Genomic DNA, 22,095 nt, shown 5'->3' with positions numbered 1-22,095 from the left:
ACATTTTGGGTAGTTAAATGGATTCGTTTTTTTTTTCTCGATTTAAAAAAAACAACTGCTTTTGTATTTTAGTCACACACTGTGTTAATTATGCATGTCACTGACTTGTCATGTTTTCGGGGAAATAATAAACAAAAAAGACACTTGGATTTAAAACAGCAAGGAGTGCCTTTTTAATGCGATTCATATGATGAATTTATTACCGCTACTTTTATTGCTCACATTAGATCAAATAAATGTATGATAGTGTAACGCAGACATCTGATTCAGTAGAATTATTCTTTGTGCTCAATAAGGCTTGCGGAGTTACAGTATTCGTAGTGCTTCTTTATCAGATGGAAGTTAGTGAAAGAAACCGTTTTGTTAGAAAACATGCTGTTTGAAACGGTTTGTGTGACCAATACACATCATTTACAGTGGAGATGACTAAAACTAATTGTTAATATACTGTAGTGTTGTTCATTTAGTAAATCTATGCTGCCAAAGAAATACCTGGAGGGTCTCATTGAATCAAACTAAGGTACACTTAAATATTTATTTTGATAATTGAAAATGAAACTGTTACACTAAGCTAGAGGTACATCTATCTTGAAATTTTCTATGCTGCTATATCAAAATTAAGGTTGCAGAAGGCCTGGTGCCGATCCCAGCTATATGACTAGTGTGGTGAAGGCCGAGTAGATTGTGGACGCGTTGCCAGTCCATCATGGAAGACACATTTTTGTTTTTAACAATTTGTGCTCTGCTGTTTTCTGTGTGTCCGTCACCATTGAAGTTACTTTCAGCTACACCAGTAAACTTGTTACTACTTGTTGAAGTAGCTAATTTGGGGAAGTGTTCAGGTCTCAGGCTGCTGTAAACACTTGGCTTAAGCTGGATTTGCTTGAGCGAACAGTTGTCTTCTCCGGGCAATGATGTTGGTGCTAAATCTAAATCACAAGCAGCCGTATTGCCAGACACAGTGCAGTTGAACGAAAGGCAATGCTGAAGTGAACTTGTCAAAAAAGGAAGCATTTCGAGGGTGAATGCTTATAGAGAGAAGTTAAAGCAACTTTTTTGGCTTAAACAGAAGCAGAAATTCACAATTTTATTTATTGTACAAAACCAAAATTACCAAGATGAAATAAATAAATTGAGTACTATAGGTCATCTTGAATAAGGCCAGATCAAAACTTTGTGATGAAGTGATTTTGAAAAGTTTTCTTTGTCATAAGAAATACTAACTGTATTGTTTAAAATCATCTTCTTTCATGTCGTCACAGAGTCTGCTGGCAGTGGCGAGCAGGTGCTGTCGACAGGGCGTATTGACATGCATTCCCCCTGAACCCGGTGACCCCACTGTCAGTGGCGTGGTGGCAGGATGCCAGTGCAGGCGGCCCAGTGGACAGAGTTCCTGTCCTGTCCCATCTGCTATAATGAGTTTGACAGCAGTGGTCACCAGCCCATCAGTCTGGGATGCTCCCACACGGTGTGTAAGACCTGCCTCCACAAACTGCACCGCAAGGCCTGTCCCTTCGATCAAACACCAATCAGCACTGATATCGACCTGCTGCCAGTCAACTGTGCCCTGCTCCAGCTGGTTGGAGCACAGGTGAGACAGACAGAGAAAGCCTCGTTTGTACGCATGTTTTACAGGCAGGAAACAAAAAATTTGTCTTCTCTATGTCTGTGTGCTCTCATGTTAGGTCCCAGACGTGCAGCCCGTGAGCCTGAGCAGCGCTGCAGAGGTCGAACACTATGAGGTCTGCAGGGTATGCGTAGAAGAGCTGGCTCTCTACCTAAAACCTATCAGCGGGGCAAAAGGTACAGTTTGTGTGGCCCACAGAAGCGATTGCAGTCATGCATGCGTGTGTTTTGATGGTACGTTTGGACATTTTGTGAAGGAGAATGAAGCTCTTTATATTCCGGATGCGGGGGCTGCAGTTGAGCTGCCGGTGGAACTTGGCATTCGTGCTTCTCACGCTTCTCCTGACGACGGAAGCGTCTGTACTTTTTTTGAAGGGGTGGAGAAATTCAGCTTTCCGCATATTTAAGATCATAGTCATGACGAACGACCAGCAGTTTCAGTTCTTCTTCCAGCCAATTTCCTGATAGCACCGGCAGACCCTGTCATTTTTGGTGGATAACGTCATTCGGAAAACCCTTCTTGCGGCTTCAAAAATCTTCTGAAATAAAGATTTAACACCCACTTGCTGTACATTACATCCATGATACATTGTGGGAACATTACCCTGCTGGTTTTGTGTAGCATCATGTATTTGTTCTTTTTTTGGTGCTTTAATGAAACAAACGTTTCAACTGAACACGTCACTCTAATAAAAACATGATCACTACTGTCATATGAAATGTAACGCCAGAGCTGTCACTTACCACAGGTGTGGCGACCTTGAGTCCCAGCGTGCTCAGTCGGCCCATGCAGAGGAAGCTGGTGACCTTGGTAAACTGCCAGCTGGTGGAGGAGGAAGGCCGTGTGCGAGCGGTGCGGGCAGGTCGCTCGCTCGGAGAGCGGACGGTAACGGAGCTCATTCTGCAGCACCAGAATCCCCAGCAACTCTCCGCCAACCTCTGGGCGGCGGTGAGGGCTCGTGGCTGCCAGTTTCTGGGACCTGGTGAGTGTGCATGATGAACACACGGATGCACACATCCCCCAAGGCAGTTGGCAACAACTCGAAATTCATTTCTCAACATTTGTGAACTAAAATGACTATAAGCGTCTCGTCATCAGCATTAAAAGAGATACATTTATGTTGTGTTGTTTTTTTAGAGCATGAATTTGACCCCATATTTACAAATCACTGTCACACAGAGGTGAAAAGAATCTAGTTTATTTTTAACTGCATTGCCATATTCAACAATTTAGCAACATAATTATAACTTACGTGTGACTATTTGTCCTAAAAATATCTCGACTTGTTGCAATACACATTTAAAACCCTGATCAATCAAAGCTTTGAATACAATCTGTCAGCTCATATAAACTCATATAACATCATCCAGAGAAGATGATCTTATTCTCCGCCTACTCACTCAAATACAGAAGACATTTGGGTAAGCACCATTTTACAAGGTAGAGGAAGAGAGGGGGAGTTGAAGCACCACTACAGCTGCTTTTCTTCATATTTTAGGATGTCCTGGAAATAAATTGAAAGTCTCCTTCATGCTATTTTTACACATAGTGACGACAAATCAGGAATTGCACGAATCTCAATTCGTGACCGCGGATCACAATTCTTGATATTTCGTGGAAGATATTTTTGGCAGCTAAAAACAAGCTCCACGAATATCAAGAATGTCACGCACCAACACGCCCATTAATGAAGGTATTCAGATGTGTTACGTCACATAAAGAATGTCAGGAATGTGCCAGGAATTGACGGGAAAATGATATACTTAACACGATGTGCCTATGTGTAAACCCTGCATCAGCTACTACAACCGTTACCTTGGAGACAAGCAGAAGTGATGGATAGATCAGATAAATTACAACAACACAACTTGCAGCTAATACAGAATTGTTTGGTTGAGCATTGGTTTTGATATAGAAGTTTAGAAAAATGTCCCATGAACTTAATAAGTTGTTTTTTTTCTGCCATTCTGAAATGATCATATTCTAGTACCCCTGTCAAAAAGAAAAGACACACTGAACATACTGAACATAGAAGAGATCTATTAGAATTCTCCTCAGTACTCGGTGTCCTGTGATGATTACTCATAGGGCAGATTCTGATAGAGAACGTGTTTCTCGTCATGATCACAGAATGAGTTCATTTCAAGTCTGAGGACACCTTGTTACCTGGAGGAGAGTGGTGTGTCAGTTAGACTCCAGTTGACCAGTGTACAACATTTCAATATGTATGATCTGCTTTCTCTATCTCTCCTCACTTCCTTTTCATCTACTCCTATTGTCTTCTGGCTTCTTTCCATCATCACTACCTTTTGCTGTCTCTTTAACTCGTGCCCTCCAGCTATGCAAGAAGATGCACTCAAGCTGGTTTTACTAGCTCTGGAGGATGGTTCAGCTCTGTCCAGGAAAGTGTTGGTGTTGTTCGTAGTCCAGAAGCTTGAGGCTCGCTTCCCACAGGCCTCCAAAACCAGCATTGGCCACGTGGTGCAACTGCTCTACAGGGCCTCCTGCTTCAAGGTACGATAATGTCAAGAAGCACACCTACATACACAACACAACACAACGCAACACAACACAACACAACACAACACAACAAATAGTGTGAGAGGGCTGCACTGCCAGGTGCAAGTTGTACAAAGAAGGGAAACAGCAGCTTTTTGAACTCTGTCAAACATAACAAAAACAAATATGTTTTTGCATCTAAAAATCCCTATGTTGACGTCTTTTTGCAAATATGGGAAATTACTTCAATAATATATTTATTCCTGTTACTGTAGTAATAATAATAAAAAAGTCCATAGTAAAAAAAAAAAAAAAAAATCCCCTTTTCAGCTATTAATCAATCTCCCATCCGATAGTTATTACTCCCTAAAGCTGGACCTTCTGATTTCATCACATCTCATATCTGTAATGAAGATGTGGGCCTGTGTCGATATATTTCGTGTGGGTGCATGTATTTCTGTGCCTGTTATCTGATTACAGACATCGCTGGCAGGGCAGAAATGCCAGCTATTTGCTGGTGATGTAACGGCAGTCTATATTTGCCCCTGTTGCCCCGCCTTGCAGGACAGAGACAGGGAGCACAGATGCAGAAAAGAGAGATGAGCACACAGGAGCAAAGACAACCTGGCGGGTTTATTGCTCAGGATGGACGCGGCTGAATTACATTTGTAGATTTGTAAACGATAGCTGGTGTGTTGGTGTCTTATGATGATTACTCATAGGGCAGATTCTGAGAAAGGGAGATTCCCTTTGTATGATCTGATTTTGAGTAGACAAGTCTGAAGACACCACATACAGATTACATATAGAGATCAATGTCCAGAAATGGCATATAACACATTTTATATCTTATTGTTCAACAAAACTTCCAACTAACTTTAAAGAACATCATTCTCAGTCCATATGTTCTCTTTCTTGTCCCTACGGCCCTTTGTTTGCCCTTTCCTCTTCCTTCCTCACTAACCTGATCTTCAGGTGACAAAGCGGGATGAGGACTCCTCGCTGATGCAGCTGAAAGAAGAGTTTCGCACATATGAGGCCCTGAGGAGGGAGCACGACGCTCAGATCGTCCATATCGCCATGGAGGCGGGCCTGCGGATCTCACCCGAGCAGTGGTCCTCCCTGCTGTACGGAGACCTGGTCCACAAGTCACATATGCAGTCCATCATTGACAAGGTACCAGTATGATTCACATGGCATCAGATTCCACTGGAAATAGGATATGCACATATCTGTATCTGTTAAATCTTTCTTCATATTTACTCTCAGCCTTTTTCATGCACTTCAGTTGCAGTCTCCAGAGTCATTCGCAAAGAGCGTTCAGGAGCTGACAATCGTTCTGCAGAGGACAGGAGACCCTGCCAACCTCACAAGCCTTAGACCACACCTTGAGCTACTAGCCAACATAGACCACAATCCAGGTAATTTGGAGAAGAGTCTGCGGTTCCACACATTGTGAAGCAAATCCGATATGCATTGTAGAGCACAATAGAAGTACAATAAAACCTCTGATGCAGGGACGTCCTAAAATCCAAGGACAAGTGTCTCCTGAAGGCAGGTGTCCTCTCTTCGGAGGGACAGGTCACAAGGACAAATGGTAGGACCACTTGACATTGAACGCACCAAATATGTGCTTTTAAGTAACTATGACATAACTGAACCAATACAATATGTATACAATATAAATACATCTATACATGTATACATGTAAATAAGATGTATACAAAATAGTTATTAAATAGGATTTAAAAGCAAATAAAGAGCCAGAAGTGAAACATAAACTACTTTAGGAAAGGTGGAGAACGCCGGGCAGCAGAAGTGGAGATAGTTTTGGGATCGTTACGTTACATTATGGAAGTGAACCCAAAGTGGAGTATGGATGCAATGGTGCGCACCCGCGACCTGAAAATTCCAATAATCGGGTTCAGCCCAAGTATTTTGGCCGTTTCAGTGTCGCTCAGCTTGACATTTACCAGGTAAACATCTCCGTTGTCCGCGTTTGGCAGGTTGTCCGCTGTGTGTTAACAGTTAAATATCCAGTATGTCCGTGCAGTGACGTGTCCGCCCAGTACAGGTTGTCCGCTCTTACCGGGGCCGCTCCTCAGAGGTTCTACTGTATTGTGCATTCATATAAAACTGTGATTATATGTTTTGTTAAACATTTTTAATCAAAGCAGAGTGACTCATTGTGATGGGTGATGTGTGTTTGACTTTTAAAATAAAAATGTCCTCTGTGTTTTAGTTTTCAAGGAAATGCCTTCCAGCATTATGACAGGTCTTCTGACAACACAATATTTTACCTCAGTTTAACAAATGCTGTAATATACAGTACCTCCACACAGAGAGCTAATTTGTTTGTGGCAGATAGGTCAAACTCATTTTATGTCACATGCAGCCCAATTTGAACTAAGTTAGGTTAAATCCTGTAACATCAGCTGATGCGTTATCATTTCACACTGAGATATATCTCAGCTATTCACGGAGTTCAGAGCATTAAAGCTTCTGACTTTTGCTGAGCTCTTGCCTTTTTTTTTTTTTTTTTTGTAACACCCACAACTGAACATTTTTGAATAGGGTTTGTATGTGTTTGACATGTCTGCAGACGTTCCTACACCATCTTGGGAGGAGCTGGAAAGTGTGATGCTCGCTGTCAAGCTGGTGGTTCACGGACTGGTGGAATTCATACAGAACTTCAGCAAGAAGAGCCACGACACCCCACAGGTACAGAAGGGGGAACAGATCATGAATCATTTTGTTTGTCTCTGTTATGTGATATAGTGGTTAGCACTCTAGTATTGTACTGAGACGTCCCTGTAAGTCCTGTAACCTCTCTGTTTGCAGGGTTTTTCCCTGACTCTATGCTGATGTAGAGAGAACGACATATAGCAAAAGGATTTCTGGTCTCTTAACAGCATTTCTTGTTGTGTGCTCTGCAAGCCACAATCAAATAATTAATGGTTACTCAACTGTTTAATGATTTGCATCTGTGAGGATCCATTCTGATGTCTAACAATACAAAAAAGTGCATAGAGACTGAGAATTTAGTCTTCGTGTTTGAAAAGCACTGAATGCCACTATATATGATCTCTTCTTCTGATCTCCAGATATGTTCGTTGAACAAGATATATTTCGAAGATGTATACGAGTTAGTTCAGCTCTCCAGTTATGGTGCGTTGTGCCCGTGTGTTTCACAGCCTCAGGCCAACAGCAAGTACAAGACCAGCATGTGCCGAGATCTCCGTCAGCAGGGAGGCTGTCCACGAGGAACCAACTGTACATTTGCACACACACAGGATGAGTTGGAGAAGTGAGTGAAGACTCAAGTAATCCCCCTTTTCACTGGATTCAAATCTGTTCGGGGATTAGATAGTAATTACAATTCTCCCGGTTTAATCATTAAGATAATTAAGTGCTTTTATGATTCTTCACAAAAACAGCACAAAGAAAAGACTTGATGGTGTGAGAGAATTTTCGACATTACATAGAGAGTTCTTCAGTACGATGTGGGATTCTGAGCAAGTCTCATCTACTTCTCTCAACAGGTTTAGACTGAGGAACAAGAAAAGCAGCAGTGCAGGTCGTACATTCCCTTTAGCCCCCGGTGTTGTGAATAAAACCTTCAACATGGAGGGGAGCATCCACGCCGATGTGTCGGGGCTCAAAGGGACAGGGGAGAGCACGGGCTCCCTGAAAGAGGGAGTTCCTGGCCTGACGCACCCCCAGCTGATCTCCAGAGGGGCTGACATGTTGGAGGAGATGAAGAGAGGTGTGCCAAACGGAAACGGTGGGGTGAATGGTTCCAATGGGCTGTCTGGATGCAGCAGAACCACGTCGGGGTCAACAGAACAGTAAGACTACTCCTCCCTCTTTTCTGATGACTGTGTGTTCTCAAATTTGGGAAAGTACAACCAGTACAAATACAGGCTATTTTCAAAATGCACGTTGCATGCAGGTTAGCTTCCCCTGTTCCAAGGTAGTCACAGTGGTTACAGTACAAGCTGTAATATATGATTGTTTTCTTTAGCTGAGTCCTATTGTCAAAAAAAAAAATAATCTAGGAAACTAGCATTTATTTAGATTTATAGCTTTGTCGTGGTCATCTCTCCTCTCACCTCACACTAAGAGTATCCCAGTGTGTGTGTGTGGTTGTCTGTCTCTCTGAGTTTGTCTTGTGTTAGACTGGTGACCTGTGTCCAGGATACATAGTCAGCTGGGAATAGTTCGAGTCTCCTTTAACCCTGAGTTATATATACTGTTATATCTACTGTATATAATGATATCAAGTACTGATGGATGGATTAAATAAAGCGTAAACATTTGAAATGACTTTGAAATGGCAAAGATTAAGTCAAAAAGTCAAGAGTGCGTTTGAAATAAGCTTCAGCGTCAGTCCCAGTCATGTTTTGTCTCTATGTGTCACTGTTTTGTGTTTCAGGAAGTCCATGTCCCCTCCCAGGACTCCAGTGAGCCACTCATCAGCGTCGTCTCCGCTCACCACAGTTGGGCGAGCAGATGGCGGTGCCTCTATACCCAAACATGGTCAGTTCATTCTGCGAGCGCCACATCCTTCTCAGGCATCCGAGCTGTACTACCAGGAGCCACACTCTCCGTATGACGCAGCCCACTATCAACCAACCTGTGAGCATTATTTTCAACGGAAATGTCTGAACAGAAATAATAGTCACACTGACACACTTTTACCATTGTTGTCTGGATGAAAATAAATGTGCTCTACTTTTCTTTTTTCTTTTTTTTTTGCCGCTGTCATTCTGCTCTCCAGCAGGTTCCTACTACCCATCCACCCTTCATCCTCCCCACAAGCCTTGTATGGCTCGCTTCCTTCGATCCTCAAACGTCCCCGAATCCTCTCTGCCACCTTCGCTTGGGCCCCCGCCATCTTCTTACCCAAATGACCCTCAAACGCCACATCCCCCCTCTTCCTCTTCTTCTGGGTATCCGCCACACCCACCTAGAGATCGGATGGGACCTCCCACCTTCCATCCCCACCCAGGGCAGCCTCAGTATGGGCCCTTAGCCCCTGCTCACGGTGTTTATGCCCCCCTCTACGACAGCAGGAGAGTCTGGAGGCCTCAGGTAAGTCTTCTGTTGGCCCTAACTGTGATATAGATACATAAAATCTGATCATTCCGTATGCTCACTGACTGCTGGTGTTACAGCTGTACCACAGAGAGGATGCCAGGAGTAACTCATTGCCTCCGGAAGTGCTGCATTCTTCTGTTTACCAGCCTCCACTCAGGGAGAGATTCAACTCACTCGACAGTAACTACTGTTCTGGAGCCGAGCACCGTGCAGGGCTTCACAGGGTACGTGAACACATGTCGCACAGTTGCAAAGGGAAACAGTGATTTAGTTGTGGTTAGTTAGAGCTGGGGTTGTTCGATAGGATCATTGTGAAAGCCAAACTCATGATTTTCTCATCACATCGAAATAATTGTAACTTGTAGTGGGCGGATGTAGGAGAATTACAGCTACTAATTTAGCAACAAGAACGAGCTGTATGGATCCAATTTAAATCAACTTTAATGCATCAGACATTGGTTAGGTCACCAAACACTGTCTAAGTAATCTAGGCTTAGGTTTTGTTTTTAATATATGTTTGTCATAGCTACAGTATTATATATCACAGTAGATACACAACAGCTTCTAAACCATACAACAAATATTCAAAAATAGTCTTGATAGAGAGCCGCACAGTGGAGCAGTGGTTAGCACTTTTGCGAGAGAATGTTCCCCGGTTCAAATCTAGGTTTGGCTTTATGGCTTTTCAGTGAAGTTTGTATGTTTCTCCTGTACGTGCTTGGGTTTTCTCTAGTTACTCCAGTTTCTACCCACAGTCCAAAAACATGATTTTGAAGGTCTAGAGCATATTTTACCTTCACCCATTAACAGCTGGGATCAAGTGACATCCAAGATTGATATATGGAGATTAGAATATATGCGCTGGCTCATTCATTTAGAAAGAAGGGCGAAAATGTGACTTGAGTTTATGACAACATATCACAGCCGGTTACAATTTAAGAAAATAAACAAAGCCTTTTTTTTGCTGTATTAGAGATGGTATTGTATGTGGGTTTTTTTAACTTGTGAAAATATTTGAAATGTGCAGGAGAGCCACTGGTGCGTCCCAATTTTGAAACTCACCATAACAATAAACCTTGTTGGAGCTGGAGGATTGACTCATTGCTTTCATTGCATATTTATTTCTTTAAATGTGCTGATAATAATAATAATAATAATAATAATAATAATAATAATAATAATAATAATAATAATGATAATAATAATAATGATAATAATAATTTCCTTCCTATGTTATTTTTCTCTATGTCCTGAAACACCCCTGTATGAAACATCCAGCGTGTCTAATCTACCTATTTACATTAACAGTGGTCTATTACACACTGTATACAGTTTTTCATCATTTCCTCAGCAACATTTCCTCCTTTGGTTTCTTTTTACGCCCACATATTATCTCACCTCAAACCTTTCCTGCCAGTCACATATCTGTAGCTCGTTTGCTTCAGCCTCCTCTGTAGTCCTCCCACTTCTCACCCAAATATGTCTTTGCCTTGCCCACTCATTTCTCCTTCTCATACCATCATATTGCATTTTCAGTAATGCTGCTGCACTAGTGCAATTAATGGGTTTTCTTTTTCCAGCAGTGCTGTGCATTTCATTCAATACCTTTCTGGAAAATAATTCACAGGAAAAATAAGATAAGCCACTTTCTGTCCATCCATTCTTCTTCGATACTGCCAGTTCATTGCAGCACAAACACAGAGGAGCAGATAATCATGGACACACTCACATTTACACCTGCAGTTTTTAACAATCAGCCTTAAATGCATGCCTTTTTGGGGAGTTAAAAAAAAGAAATGCACAGGGACACTATGCAAATCCACTCAGAAAGGCCCAATATGATCTCGAAACCAGCAGCCTTGTGACTATGAGGCCAAAGTGGTACCCACTACACCACAGTGTAGCCTTGTTATCCTGTCTTGAGGGCCTGTAAAATTAACTGAGCGCAAGACTCAAACCCCTGAAGTCATCGTGCACTGCCATAAGCAAGGCCAGCCTCCAAGAAAAAGATTCTGTGATTTTATAAACAAAAGAAGCATAGTGAAATACAGTGTAATGGTCCCTTGCCTGTTAAGGTGCATCTAAAAGTATATATATATATATATATATTATTTATTTTTTTATTTTTTTAATTTCTTTGCTGGTTTTTTCTTCATTCATAACCTGTAGAAGGATTAAAACAAAAACGGTTTGAAATAATACAGTTCATGTGTCAGGAATCTGGCTGAATAGTGGTGTTGTGCTTAGCACTCCTGTGTCACAGAGGCCGCTGGCGGTTACCTCTTCCAGTCCCAATCATGGTTTGGGGGTTATTTGTTGACTCAAAATTGCCCTCTGGTGTGAATGTGAACATAACTGTCTCTCTGTGTTTGCCCTGTGATGCACTGGTGACCTTTTTGTCCTCTTCACATAGTCAGCTAGGATAAGGTTCAGCACTCGAATTTGAATAAAGCAATATACAAAATGAATAGATGGATTTCAGAAATCTAAAATACATGAAATCTACATTGTTTGAAATAAGTTAAAGGCAAAATCTCTGACTTATTTTCATTTGAGATGCACCTGTGCGACCATACTATATTAAAGCTCAATACAATGACAGCCTCATAAATTGCAGTTTTATAAAACGTGCAAAGCTTGACATATCTGTTTTAACACCTATATGAGAAACTGCCTCTGTTTCTGCTCGAAAACCTCATGATCCAAACAGCTGAGAACTCGGAGCTTTATTTTTCATGCCCAGTTTGGAATTTTATGTTATGTAGCATCAGTTATTCAAACGCTTCAGTCAGACGTTTTCACCACCGAGACATCAGCACTTAAACAACTCCACATATAGGACATGATTATCACAGTTGTGTTGATGGAATTTTCTGACCCACTTCTTTTCTTTGTTGTCTCTCCCTCTCCAGGAGTATGGACGTGTTCCTCTGGGATACGAGGATCTGTTCAGGAGGAAGCAGGAACAGTGGGCTCATCACCACCACCATCACAACAACAACAGGCCCTCCCAGTCGTCCTCCATATTCACCATCGACTTTGGAGCCGAGGTAGAAAGAGAATAAAGATGGCACATGTTATCACTCATACACAGAGTACCATTAAGAGTATTTATAGGCCTGACAATTAAAATCAGTGCCACCATAACCATCTTATTATTACTGTGCCTACAGCTGTTGAAACTGAACAGCGAATTTGCTTGCGCATTTCACCACTTTTAAAATATGTTGTTTAATTCCTGTCCCAAAAGCTTACGTTTTAGCTGTGTCCAATGCTATTTGAGTGGGAGATAGTTGCTTAGCAACTGTGGAGGAAGATATCATAGGAGTGCTCGATTGTGGTGTGTGTGTGGGTGTGTGCGTGTGAGGAAGAGAGAGAATAGGAGAAAGCAGAAGGAGAGACTTTAGCAAGCAGTGACTCAGGCATTCAGCTGAGTATAGCTTTGTTTAAGTCCCTGTCAGGTATGTTTTTGTGAAGGTATTCATTGTTAAATGCAGCACTTTTCAGATGCAGCCACAACTTTGTGAGTGCTTGTGGACAAGTCTTGGTTTTATTTTGGCATTTCTTGTGGAAAAAAACAAAACAGAGGGCTTAAAGATTTCGTATTACTACTTAATATCCTGTACTTGCCATGGGAATTGTAGCAGTGTCAGACCTGGCAGTAAGTGCATGGTGGCAAATTAGCAAGAACACAAAGGTAGTATACTGTACTGTACTGTACTGTACTGTACTGTACTGTACTGTATACTGTAAGGAGCGGGTGCTTTCTACTTATCACACTGTTGCTGTGCAGGGTCTTGTTGATGCTGGAATCCCTTCCAATCATAGTCTGTGGATCAATATGGATGACAAGTCTCATTTCCTCCCACTGCATAAAAGTGCAGGCTAATATCCTGGTTGTAGGCATAGGCATTGTGAACCTGTGATGTAAATGTGTTGGAACTAAACAATGCACAGTAGCAACTGGATGGATGGATGGATGGATGGATGGATGGATGGATGGATGGATGGATGGATGGATGGATGGATGGATGGATGGATGGATTAAAAAATAAATACATCTGACAGCTCATCATAAGTACTTTAAAGCCCCAAATATGTTCAATTTATTCGCGTAAATTGATTTCAAACTTCATGTCATGCACCACTGTCTTCATATTCTCATGCATCCCTTATGTTTGCACGGTTGTTAACCAATACATCCAGTAGAGGGCAGTGCGCGTTGTCGGTTTCATGTTGAACAAGGTTTCTAATCCAGACATCACTGAAGCAGCTTCAAAACTGCAAAAATAAGCAATCGTGTCCCTAGTAGTATTTAAAATGTGGTGTAAGGGGATAATTTGTTGCCTTACATTTTCAACTTTACCAGTGAAGTTATAAACTGTTAACGCTAGTCATCTGAAGTTTTTTTTGTCCCACTGCCAAGGCAAGGTCGTGTCGAAGATATGTTTTTAACCTTGCATGTATTTGCGGTCTTTTCTCAAGAATTTATTTATCTTGTTTTCTTCTTTCTTTTCACTTTTGGCACATGAGCTACACTGCACAACACTGCCCCCAACAGGTCACCAGTGGTATTACTGTTTGCTACTCATCCGCAGGCTCCCTTGATATGTACTGTACCAGATTACCCAGAAAAGCAGAAAACAGACTCAAGGCTTCCTCTGTTTCCGTCTACATATTCAGCATCAGACCCTAGATATTTTCTCTGTGAGGCAGGAACACTAACCACCACAACACCGTGTGGCCATAACACAATCCTAAGTACACCCCATACCTCATGGACAGATCACCAGTTCTTACCACTTCTAAAAGTCTTGAGATACAAAAAGATTCTTCCACTTTGTTATATGAGAAAATATTCCCGAATACAATTTTAGTATGACTTTAAAATGCCAGGCTTTTCTATATTTAGGTGGTCTCTTATTGTTTTGATCCAGAAAGCCTTTTCTTATTGATGACACATGTCATTGATGGCATTCACTTTGATTTTGTGGCCGTGTCATAAAATCTCTTTTTAACTGAATTTAATTTTCTGATGCAACAATAACGTGTAACATTATGATTTACAGATCGATATTTATGACCTGTTCAAGTCTGCTAAAAAAAAAAAAAAAAAAAAAAACTTTTTATTTTAATACATCTCTCTTTCAGCATGTGGAAAGCGGTGGAAGTCAGTGTGTGGGATGCAGGTTCAGAGGGGAGGAAAGTTTTGCACACTACTCTCCGTGGTCCTGTGGAACCATTGGTCCTTGCCTCAGCCCTTTTGAGCCTGAAACACTCACACACACCTCGCCTCACTCCTGCTCTGAGCATTCGGTGAGACTTTTCTCACTCCCACATGCATGCAGTCACACTTTGATGCTCATTCAAGTAAAAAAACAAAAAAAAAAAACGCTTTCTCGAATGTGTTTTTCTCATGCAGGAACTGGACAGTAACGACGGTGGAGGTGACGGCGTTAGTGGTGGCGGTGTTGGGAAGCGATGGCTACCTTCGTTGGATCACTACAGACGAATGAAAGATGAGGATCCCATCATTCCCTTCAGTGAGGGGCCCATTATCTCGAAGTGGGGGGCCATTTCCAGAGCATCTCGCACAGGCTACCACACCACCGACCCTGTGCAAGCCACAGCCTGCCAGGGTCGGGCCAGTACCACACCCATAAACTTCAAAGGTACGAAGGCATTAAAAAAGACAGAAATAAAATCAGGTCTCAAAGGAAGTGGATGAAACAAAGCTGGTACAAAAATGAAATCTGTAATAAGAAATGTGTTGTTTTTCCTGTTTTCCACGATGGCACTTTGGAATGATCTCTCAAAAGTCACTTTCAAAGACAAGATTAAGATTTTGCTTTTACTTTAGTTTAAGCCTCTGAAATGCTTTTTCTTATATTTCTTTCTGCTTTGTTTTCACACATCCTTTTCAGACTTGACACTGTGTATACTAAAGTTGCGTTTCTTTTTATTCCACTGTTCTCACTTTATGAAGTGGTTGGTTGTCTATAAAAAGACAACTTTTTTCTAAAATCTCTTACAGATTACAACCCTCACATGGATCAAAGTGACTACAGGTGGAGCTCTCGAGGATCGGACTCTTCCAGCCACTCAAGTTTCCTTGAAAGGTACATCTGCTTCCATTTCAGTCTGTCCACTGCCTCCTCTACTGTTATAATAGCCATCTTCACGTCCCCCATCACTCCATCTAATAATCTTCTCTGGGAGCTCCATCTCCAATTCCTCCAGCATCTCCTCAGTACATACTCAGACTATCTTTACTTGATCATAGCTGCTTAACCTTAGCGACCAATCTGATCTACTCTAATTTTTAATAAGATCCATCCTGGTCCCTCACAATGAAAATCCTCACCACCTCCAGCTCAGGTCTCACACATCTGTCAACCACAGATTTTTAATTTCATCCACCTTCATTACATCGACTCCTGGTATTTTCACCTTTCCACAAATGTATTTTGTCTTACCTCTAATGACCTTCATTCCTCCTCATTTTGAGGTCTTCCTCCAGACCTCAAACTCTCCCGGTTCTTTTGCATGTTACTCTCTCCTCTCACCATAGATTACAGTGTCATCTGCAAACATCATCATCTGTCCTTCTCTGTCCACCTGTTCATTTTATTTATGTTTATTTTTTTAATAATAGTTACAGACATTGAACTGGCCATTTATTTCCACTTAATGTATTGTTACTTCAAAATATTTGAAGAAAAAGTCAGTATTTGTCTGTATCTCTACACACTTCAGTGAGCAGCTTTGTGCGTCGGAGATGCACACACGCCGAACGTCAATAAGCAGTGCCGAGAAAATTGTGTCTGATCTGCAAGGCCATCAGACTGCCTTCAGCCGCGATCAGGACCGAGTGGAGAGTGACCCCGACCCAGACCGAGACATCGAGCTGGAACTGTGCGCTCTGGACATGGAGGATTCAGACCACCAGGAGATCAAGTCTCAGGTTAGCTGTGGTAATGGTGCAATTCTGTACAGACAGGGCGATAAAGAGCATGTTTTTAAAAGTCCTTTTGAAGCTCCACGTTGACCCATATATTTCAAATAGGAACAAAATAAGACAGGATAGAAAATGGATAGATAGATAGATGCTAATTAGAGCAAAAAAAAAAAATAGTACTGCTCTGGATATTCTCCTGCATGTTCGCAAAATATTTCATTTTCAGCTGGCAGGGTTCACATTTCATAAGAAAAGAATTTTTCGACGTAAGTGTATTTTGACATTAAGTCATCGCTCACAACTGCTCCAACAACGTTATCATTGATGTATCTTGAATATACAGTATATCATTAAAAAACACTATAAAGCTCTCTATATTCCGTCCTGTAGTGATGCATTAGGTCAGGTCCTTCAGTGTGAGAAACCCGGGCTTAAGTCCGGGTTACAGCAGGAAGGGCATCTGGCGTAAAAGCTTGACAGATCTATGAAGCAATTTCCATTGCCAGAGCATCAATGGTCGTCTTGTCTCATTGAGAACAATAATCAGTACACAACTCTGTGGCTCCCACGACATTACAGGATACTTTATGGTTTCTATAGAAAACTCCTTTTGGACAGCTGCAAGTCAAAAATGATCCAAAATACTGCGTTTCATTCATAACATAAAAAAAAGATACTAGAGAAAAATATAATAAAACCATTGCTCCAAAAATGCTCTGTGAATATGAGTTTTCAAAGCACTCAGGAGGAAGATCACTTTGTCAGACGGTTGCTTTCACCTCATTGATGAGGAAAAATGCCGTAAAACAATGATAACACTGATAAACCTGTAGTTCTCTCTATCATTTCTTTTGCTTTTATCTCTGCCTTCCAGGAGTCCTTAAGTCTGGCCACCCCACAATCTCAGGATGCCTCCCATCTCCTCCCCACTGCCTGCTCATCCCCCCTTCTGTCATCACCCATAGAGGAGCACATTCACACTGAGGGTCTATCCATAGAGAAAATGGATGCTCACCTGTTAAAAAAAATGGCCTTCAGGTAAATTACCGTCGCAACCACTATTTCACAAGATCCCCCTCAGTCTGAACATCTTGAACCTTCGTGATTACTGTCATGGATGACTTGTTCTCATAGGTTCTGCCGCCTCCTTCCTCACCTCTTCTTTTCCTTTGTATTGGCTGTCCAGGAAGTCTTTGTCTCCAGGAGGGTTGGTCTCAGGAGGTCTGGGTATTGGGAAGTTGGTGCTGCGGACTGAACCACCTCGACTGGGTGAAGCTTCCACACTGGCTTGTCCTGAGACACCGGGGACAGAGATGCTGCTTAATGGAAGCTAAAAGGCCATAAACACTGAGCTGCGCCATGTTACAGCTGGGTCATCTGGCCACAACAATGTTTTGGTTAGAGAGAATACCATTTAATACCGACTTTCATACGCGTCAGTCACATGCCTCAATAAAACCTGACGGATGTAGGCCAAACATCTGTGGTGCACCATGCTGAAAGGGGCGCGAGGAAGTCGCCGCACTGCCCTGAGGGGTGACTTCACTGGTGCACAACTCTGCTGAGACTTCGGTGATCACTTTTTATGACGACAGAGGCACATGGGAGGTTTTTTCATCACTGCAGATGCCAAACTGGCCTGTGTTTGCATTTTCAACGTTGGTCACGTTAAGTGGCAGCACTAGAGTTTCCCATCTGATCGGTAATGTAAAGGTATTTGATAGGCCTCTTTTTAAGTTTTTTTACATAAGCGGTCACCAAAAAGGTGAAGCAAAAATTTGTGAGCTTTCTTTACTCATATATACATTTTTTTGTTTACCTGAATATTTCTTTGATTCTCCCAAACAATATTTCATTTCTCTTACATAGCAGCAGAGACAGATCTTTGGATCAGGTACAGAATATATGAATTCAAGCACCTGGGATGCTGAACCCAACTTTTATAATTGTGCTACCTATTCAATGTTTACACCATCATTTGCTGTGCGTAGTTGCATAATAGCTTGTGCCTTGGAAATTGTGTTTCTGTAAAAGTAGGCACTGCTTTAAAGTTAAGCCCCACACAGCAATTTCAAATATTTATTAAGCAAATCACTGACCTTTTTTTTATCAAACATTGCCCTCAATAACATACAAACCATACAGAAAAAGTTAGGAGATATGTAGTTTGTAGATTATTCCTTCATTGTAACAAAGCTTTGTGGGAATAGATCTCATGTCGCTAGAAATTAATCAGGATTTCCAGTAGTGTATGATTCGTTGCCAAGAAGTATTGTTCCAAAAAATAACTAATCTACCCTACTTTTTATGTGCCGCTTAGAACAGTTTCCCTCCCAGCCTTCCTGTTTTTTAAATATGTTCGAGTTTACTGGACGCCTGATCTGAGCAGCCTTAACTTTATCCAGCTCACACCACTGAACATTTCGAGCCCATACAGAAATCCAATTAATATATGTTGCTGGTCATTTGAAAAAAGGAAAACTAGATAGATAGCGGTGGGGAATTCTGTCCCTGAGAGAAAAACTACTGCGGAGGTCCGAGGTCTTTAATGTGCTGAGAGTGAAACAACCCTTCCTTTATTATGAGTCAGATGATCTTTTAAATGCCTCCAAATTCCAACAACTGTCACAGGATCACAGAGCACAAAGATTTAGTCATAAACTCAGTTAATAAATTATTTGTTAATGAAAGTGGGGTTTTTCTCCATCCTTATGTCTTGGCATGTGTGTGAGTCATTCATTACTACCTTTATATTTTCTTTTTTAGTTTTTTTTTAAACTGCATTTCCAGCTGGAGGTGGAACGAATCAGCTCGCCATCAATCCCAAAAGCATTTACATAATTTTTACATTTATATTACGACTTTGCGTGCCCGATGTGTTACTGGCATCACTTCACTCCGATAGCTCGTTGGAGATTACAAAATGCGGCATGCACATTTGATCATTTACACACAATGCACACCAATCATAACACAGTGGCCTTTCTCTCTTTAGTGTTGCATCAACAAGACAAAAGGTTCCCCCATTGGCTTTTTGTGGAAGCTCAGAGGCTCCGGTCTCATTTCCAGAAGTGTTACAACAATTATAAATGTGATCTCCAACACTGAACAATGTGGAAATCACGTTTTTGTGTAAATCCCAATAGTGTGTTTTCACTCACACTCACAATATGATGTAAACTATTCACAGGCAGTGATATTTAAAGGTGAAGTCTTTGTAAGTATGTGATGCTACATTTCCTCATGCTTTATGTTTAACTTTAAAAAAAAAAAAAAAAAAAAAAAAAAAGGTTTGGTTTGTTTTATTTCAAGGTTTGATGACTTCTGTGAAGTTCTTTGTTTAAGGTGTTTTGTACTTTGTTATGCTTGTTTTGCTTTTGTTACATTTCAAATTGAGCTGATCATAATCGCTGTCATGGATTAGTGCTCGTGTTTTCACTGGCCGTCAGATGTGCTGTCATCAGGACTGATCTCCCAAAGTCTGCTTCTCAGTAACTTTGTTTAAGCCCTGGTGTTCCTCGCTCATTTCATAGACATAAGATCTCTCATCTTGTGTGACTTTCAATTAAAATAAAATAAAAATAAAATGACATCTTGATCCTACCCTGAGGTAAAATGTCACAAGGAACTGCAAGTTTCTTTACATTGAATTCAAATTTGTGTTATATTGTTAGATTGAGTTGTGAATGGGGTTAATCCATCTATGTATCCTTCAAGGTTATCGTTAAGCCTTTTTTTACACTTGCCTCTTTAAAAAAAAAAAAAGTAACCAAAAACAACAAACAAAGAGATAAGCATAAGTGCTTTCTATCTTACATTGTACATTACATCCCATTTTTCAAGATGGGATGATAGTTTAATGAGGCGTCATGATATTTTTTTAGCCGGAATAGAAAAGGTGTCCTGGAGGTGAGATACGGGGTTTCTCTCTTTACCTTTTACTTTGCTGCTTAGGGAATCGGGTGGGGGAAGTGAAAAACTAAAGTAATTTTTGACTTCATGATATAGTGCTCTTTTGGAAAAATGTGTTGCAGTATTCGCTTCTGCCTGCGAAGGGTGAAGGCCCGTTCGGGCATTTAGCTGCTCCCTGTTATAGAATCATTATCATTCTGCTTCTGTTTACAACTTCACCTCTGAAGCCGTGTAAGTCGTAAAGTGCCATGTCATGTACAGTACAATCAATCCCCCACTTGTGAAGAAACAGGCGAGAGATACTTCTCCTGTAGTTCTGCTTTGATCCACTGGAGGGGGCCAGATCCTTGTCTGTCTAAATTGCTCAGGGATGCCTTTATTTTGCCCGCCTACTTTTATGTTTTTCTATCTAGATATTAATCACTTCAAATATTCAGTGGAAATATTTGCTGAAGGTTCACTCACTGATGATGGCGTCTATTTCCCTCGGTTTAAATGAGTGAACGTGTAATCCTTGCCCATGTTTACTTTGCCAGTGTTTTCTTTTACTTCTCAGTATCAGTATTGGCTTTTGCTTTTTGTGTTCTCATGAGAAAGGGCTGGGCACTACTGTGTGTAAACAAAACAGTATTGTGAGTATTGTCGAAGTGATACTCCCCGTTTTCTTCAAAGTGTCTCCAGGGCACTGCTGTAGTGGCTGTTTGCACTGCACTGATACCCGCCCTTATCACTGCCCGGGGGTGCCACAGAACACTTCCTTCCCACTCGCCTTTTCTTCGCCCTCCCACCACCACCTCTGTACTTCCTGCATCCTACGTCGTGCATGCAATATAGTCCCTCTTGTGATGGCAGAGGAGTAAAGATGATTCTGTAGTTGTGATACAACACACCCAGCGCTGTAAGAGTTCTGCACATGCCCACTGTGTGGCCACGTCAAGTGCTGAAGTTTGCTTGCAGCCTTTTTTGATTGCTTGCTAATGAAAATTAATTATTGTTTAATGGAGACTTTATTATTATGACGTTTTGTTGTTTTTAACCACATTTGGTTGTCGTTGTGATACTTTTCCTTCTTGGTATATTCTAAGTCTGCTTTCTCGTTTTGAATTTGAGAGTTTGCTGAAAATGTTGACATTTTTTATTAGACAAGAAAGTGTCTCGGTATTCTATATTGTATGGGGAAAAAAGCCTGTTTGTTGATTGTGAAACATGATGAAATGATGTTTTCCGACTATTCATGTCTGTATTAGACATTTTATTTGCAAATCTATTGTTCGATTGAAATGTAAATGAACTTTTAAGAGATGGTACACATCTGTCATTGTATACAGTCTGGCACCATCATTAGATGGACTTATAGTACTGGCGCTCATTTCTACAACCTGCGATAATCAAATATATTTAAATGTTTTAAAGCTTTGGGGCAGTTGTGTAATGTTTCAGAATGAGGAAAATACAATCCTTAAGAGACAGCATATTGAAAATGTCCCCATAATGAATAATACTGTTACGTATTCCATTTATTTCCTTGGAAATATCACATTGTGAAAGGTTTCCCTTTTACTTAACTGTACGGAAATGCAGGACTGGAGTAAAGTCTATCTTATAGTGATGATGAGTATGATTAATGTGCTATTAACAACTGATGAAACGGAGATTTTGCTTTACTGACTGATCGATTCTTCTGTGCATTTTCTGGCTTGTTCACTTGTATCACCCTGACCTGCTCGTCGAGCAGCATTCTGCTTCTCTGTTGCACTGAGAGATAGAGTTACGAAAAAGGACGACTTTAGCACATGGAACTGCATGCTACAATAAACCAACAATTGTACTGTCTGTTTGTGATTCTTGGGTTGATTTGAGAACATAAGTTGGACATGAGCCATTTGTATGAACATGCGTTAAGAAGAAACAGCAGTTTATCCATCTATATCACTTTATCCAATATGGAGTTGTGGAGGAGGGCGGAGCCGACTTTGGAAGCAGGGAAGGTACACATTGA

At 41.2% G+C, this 22,095-nt stretch overlaps 1 protein-coding gene across 1 annotated transcript; it reads left to right on the top strand.

Annotated features, from left to right (window-relative positions):
• Positions 1 to 1,360: 1,360 nt before the first annotated feature.
• Positions 1,361 to 21,923, top strand: rc3h2 (ring finger and CCCH-type domains 2; the record flags this gene model as incomplete). Its single annotated transcript, XM_080476366.1, has 19 exons — positions 1,361 to 1,591; positions 1,686 to 1,803; positions 2,376 to 2,609; positions 3,966 to 4,141; positions 5,102 to 5,302; positions 5,415 to 5,547; positions 6,729 to 6,847; positions 7,321 to 7,433; positions 7,669 to 7,974; positions 8,562 to 8,764; positions 8,907 to 9,220; positions 9,304 to 9,450; positions 12,139 to 12,276; positions 14,378 to 14,542; positions 14,649 to 14,898; positions 15,261 to 15,345; positions 15,983 to 16,190; positions 17,059 to 17,222; positions 17,371 to 21,923. 19 exons carry the CDS (start codon positions 1,361 to 1,363, stop codon positions 17,516 to 17,518), a joined length of 3,453 nt encoding a protein of 1,150 aa, XP_080332492.1. The 3' UTR covers positions 17,519 to 21,923.
• Between the last annotated feature and the right edge of the window lie 172 nt (positions 21,924 to 22,095).

Source organism: Lipophrys pholis (genome assembly GCF_963383615.2).
Source record: "Lipophrys pholis genome assembly, chromosome: 12".
Taxonomy (NCBI): Eukaryota; Metazoa; Chordata; class Actinopteri; order Blenniiformes; family Blenniidae; genus Lipophrys; species Lipophrys pholis.
Note: the sequence above shows the minus strand (reverse complement) of the source record. Positions and strands in the feature narration are given on the sequence as shown.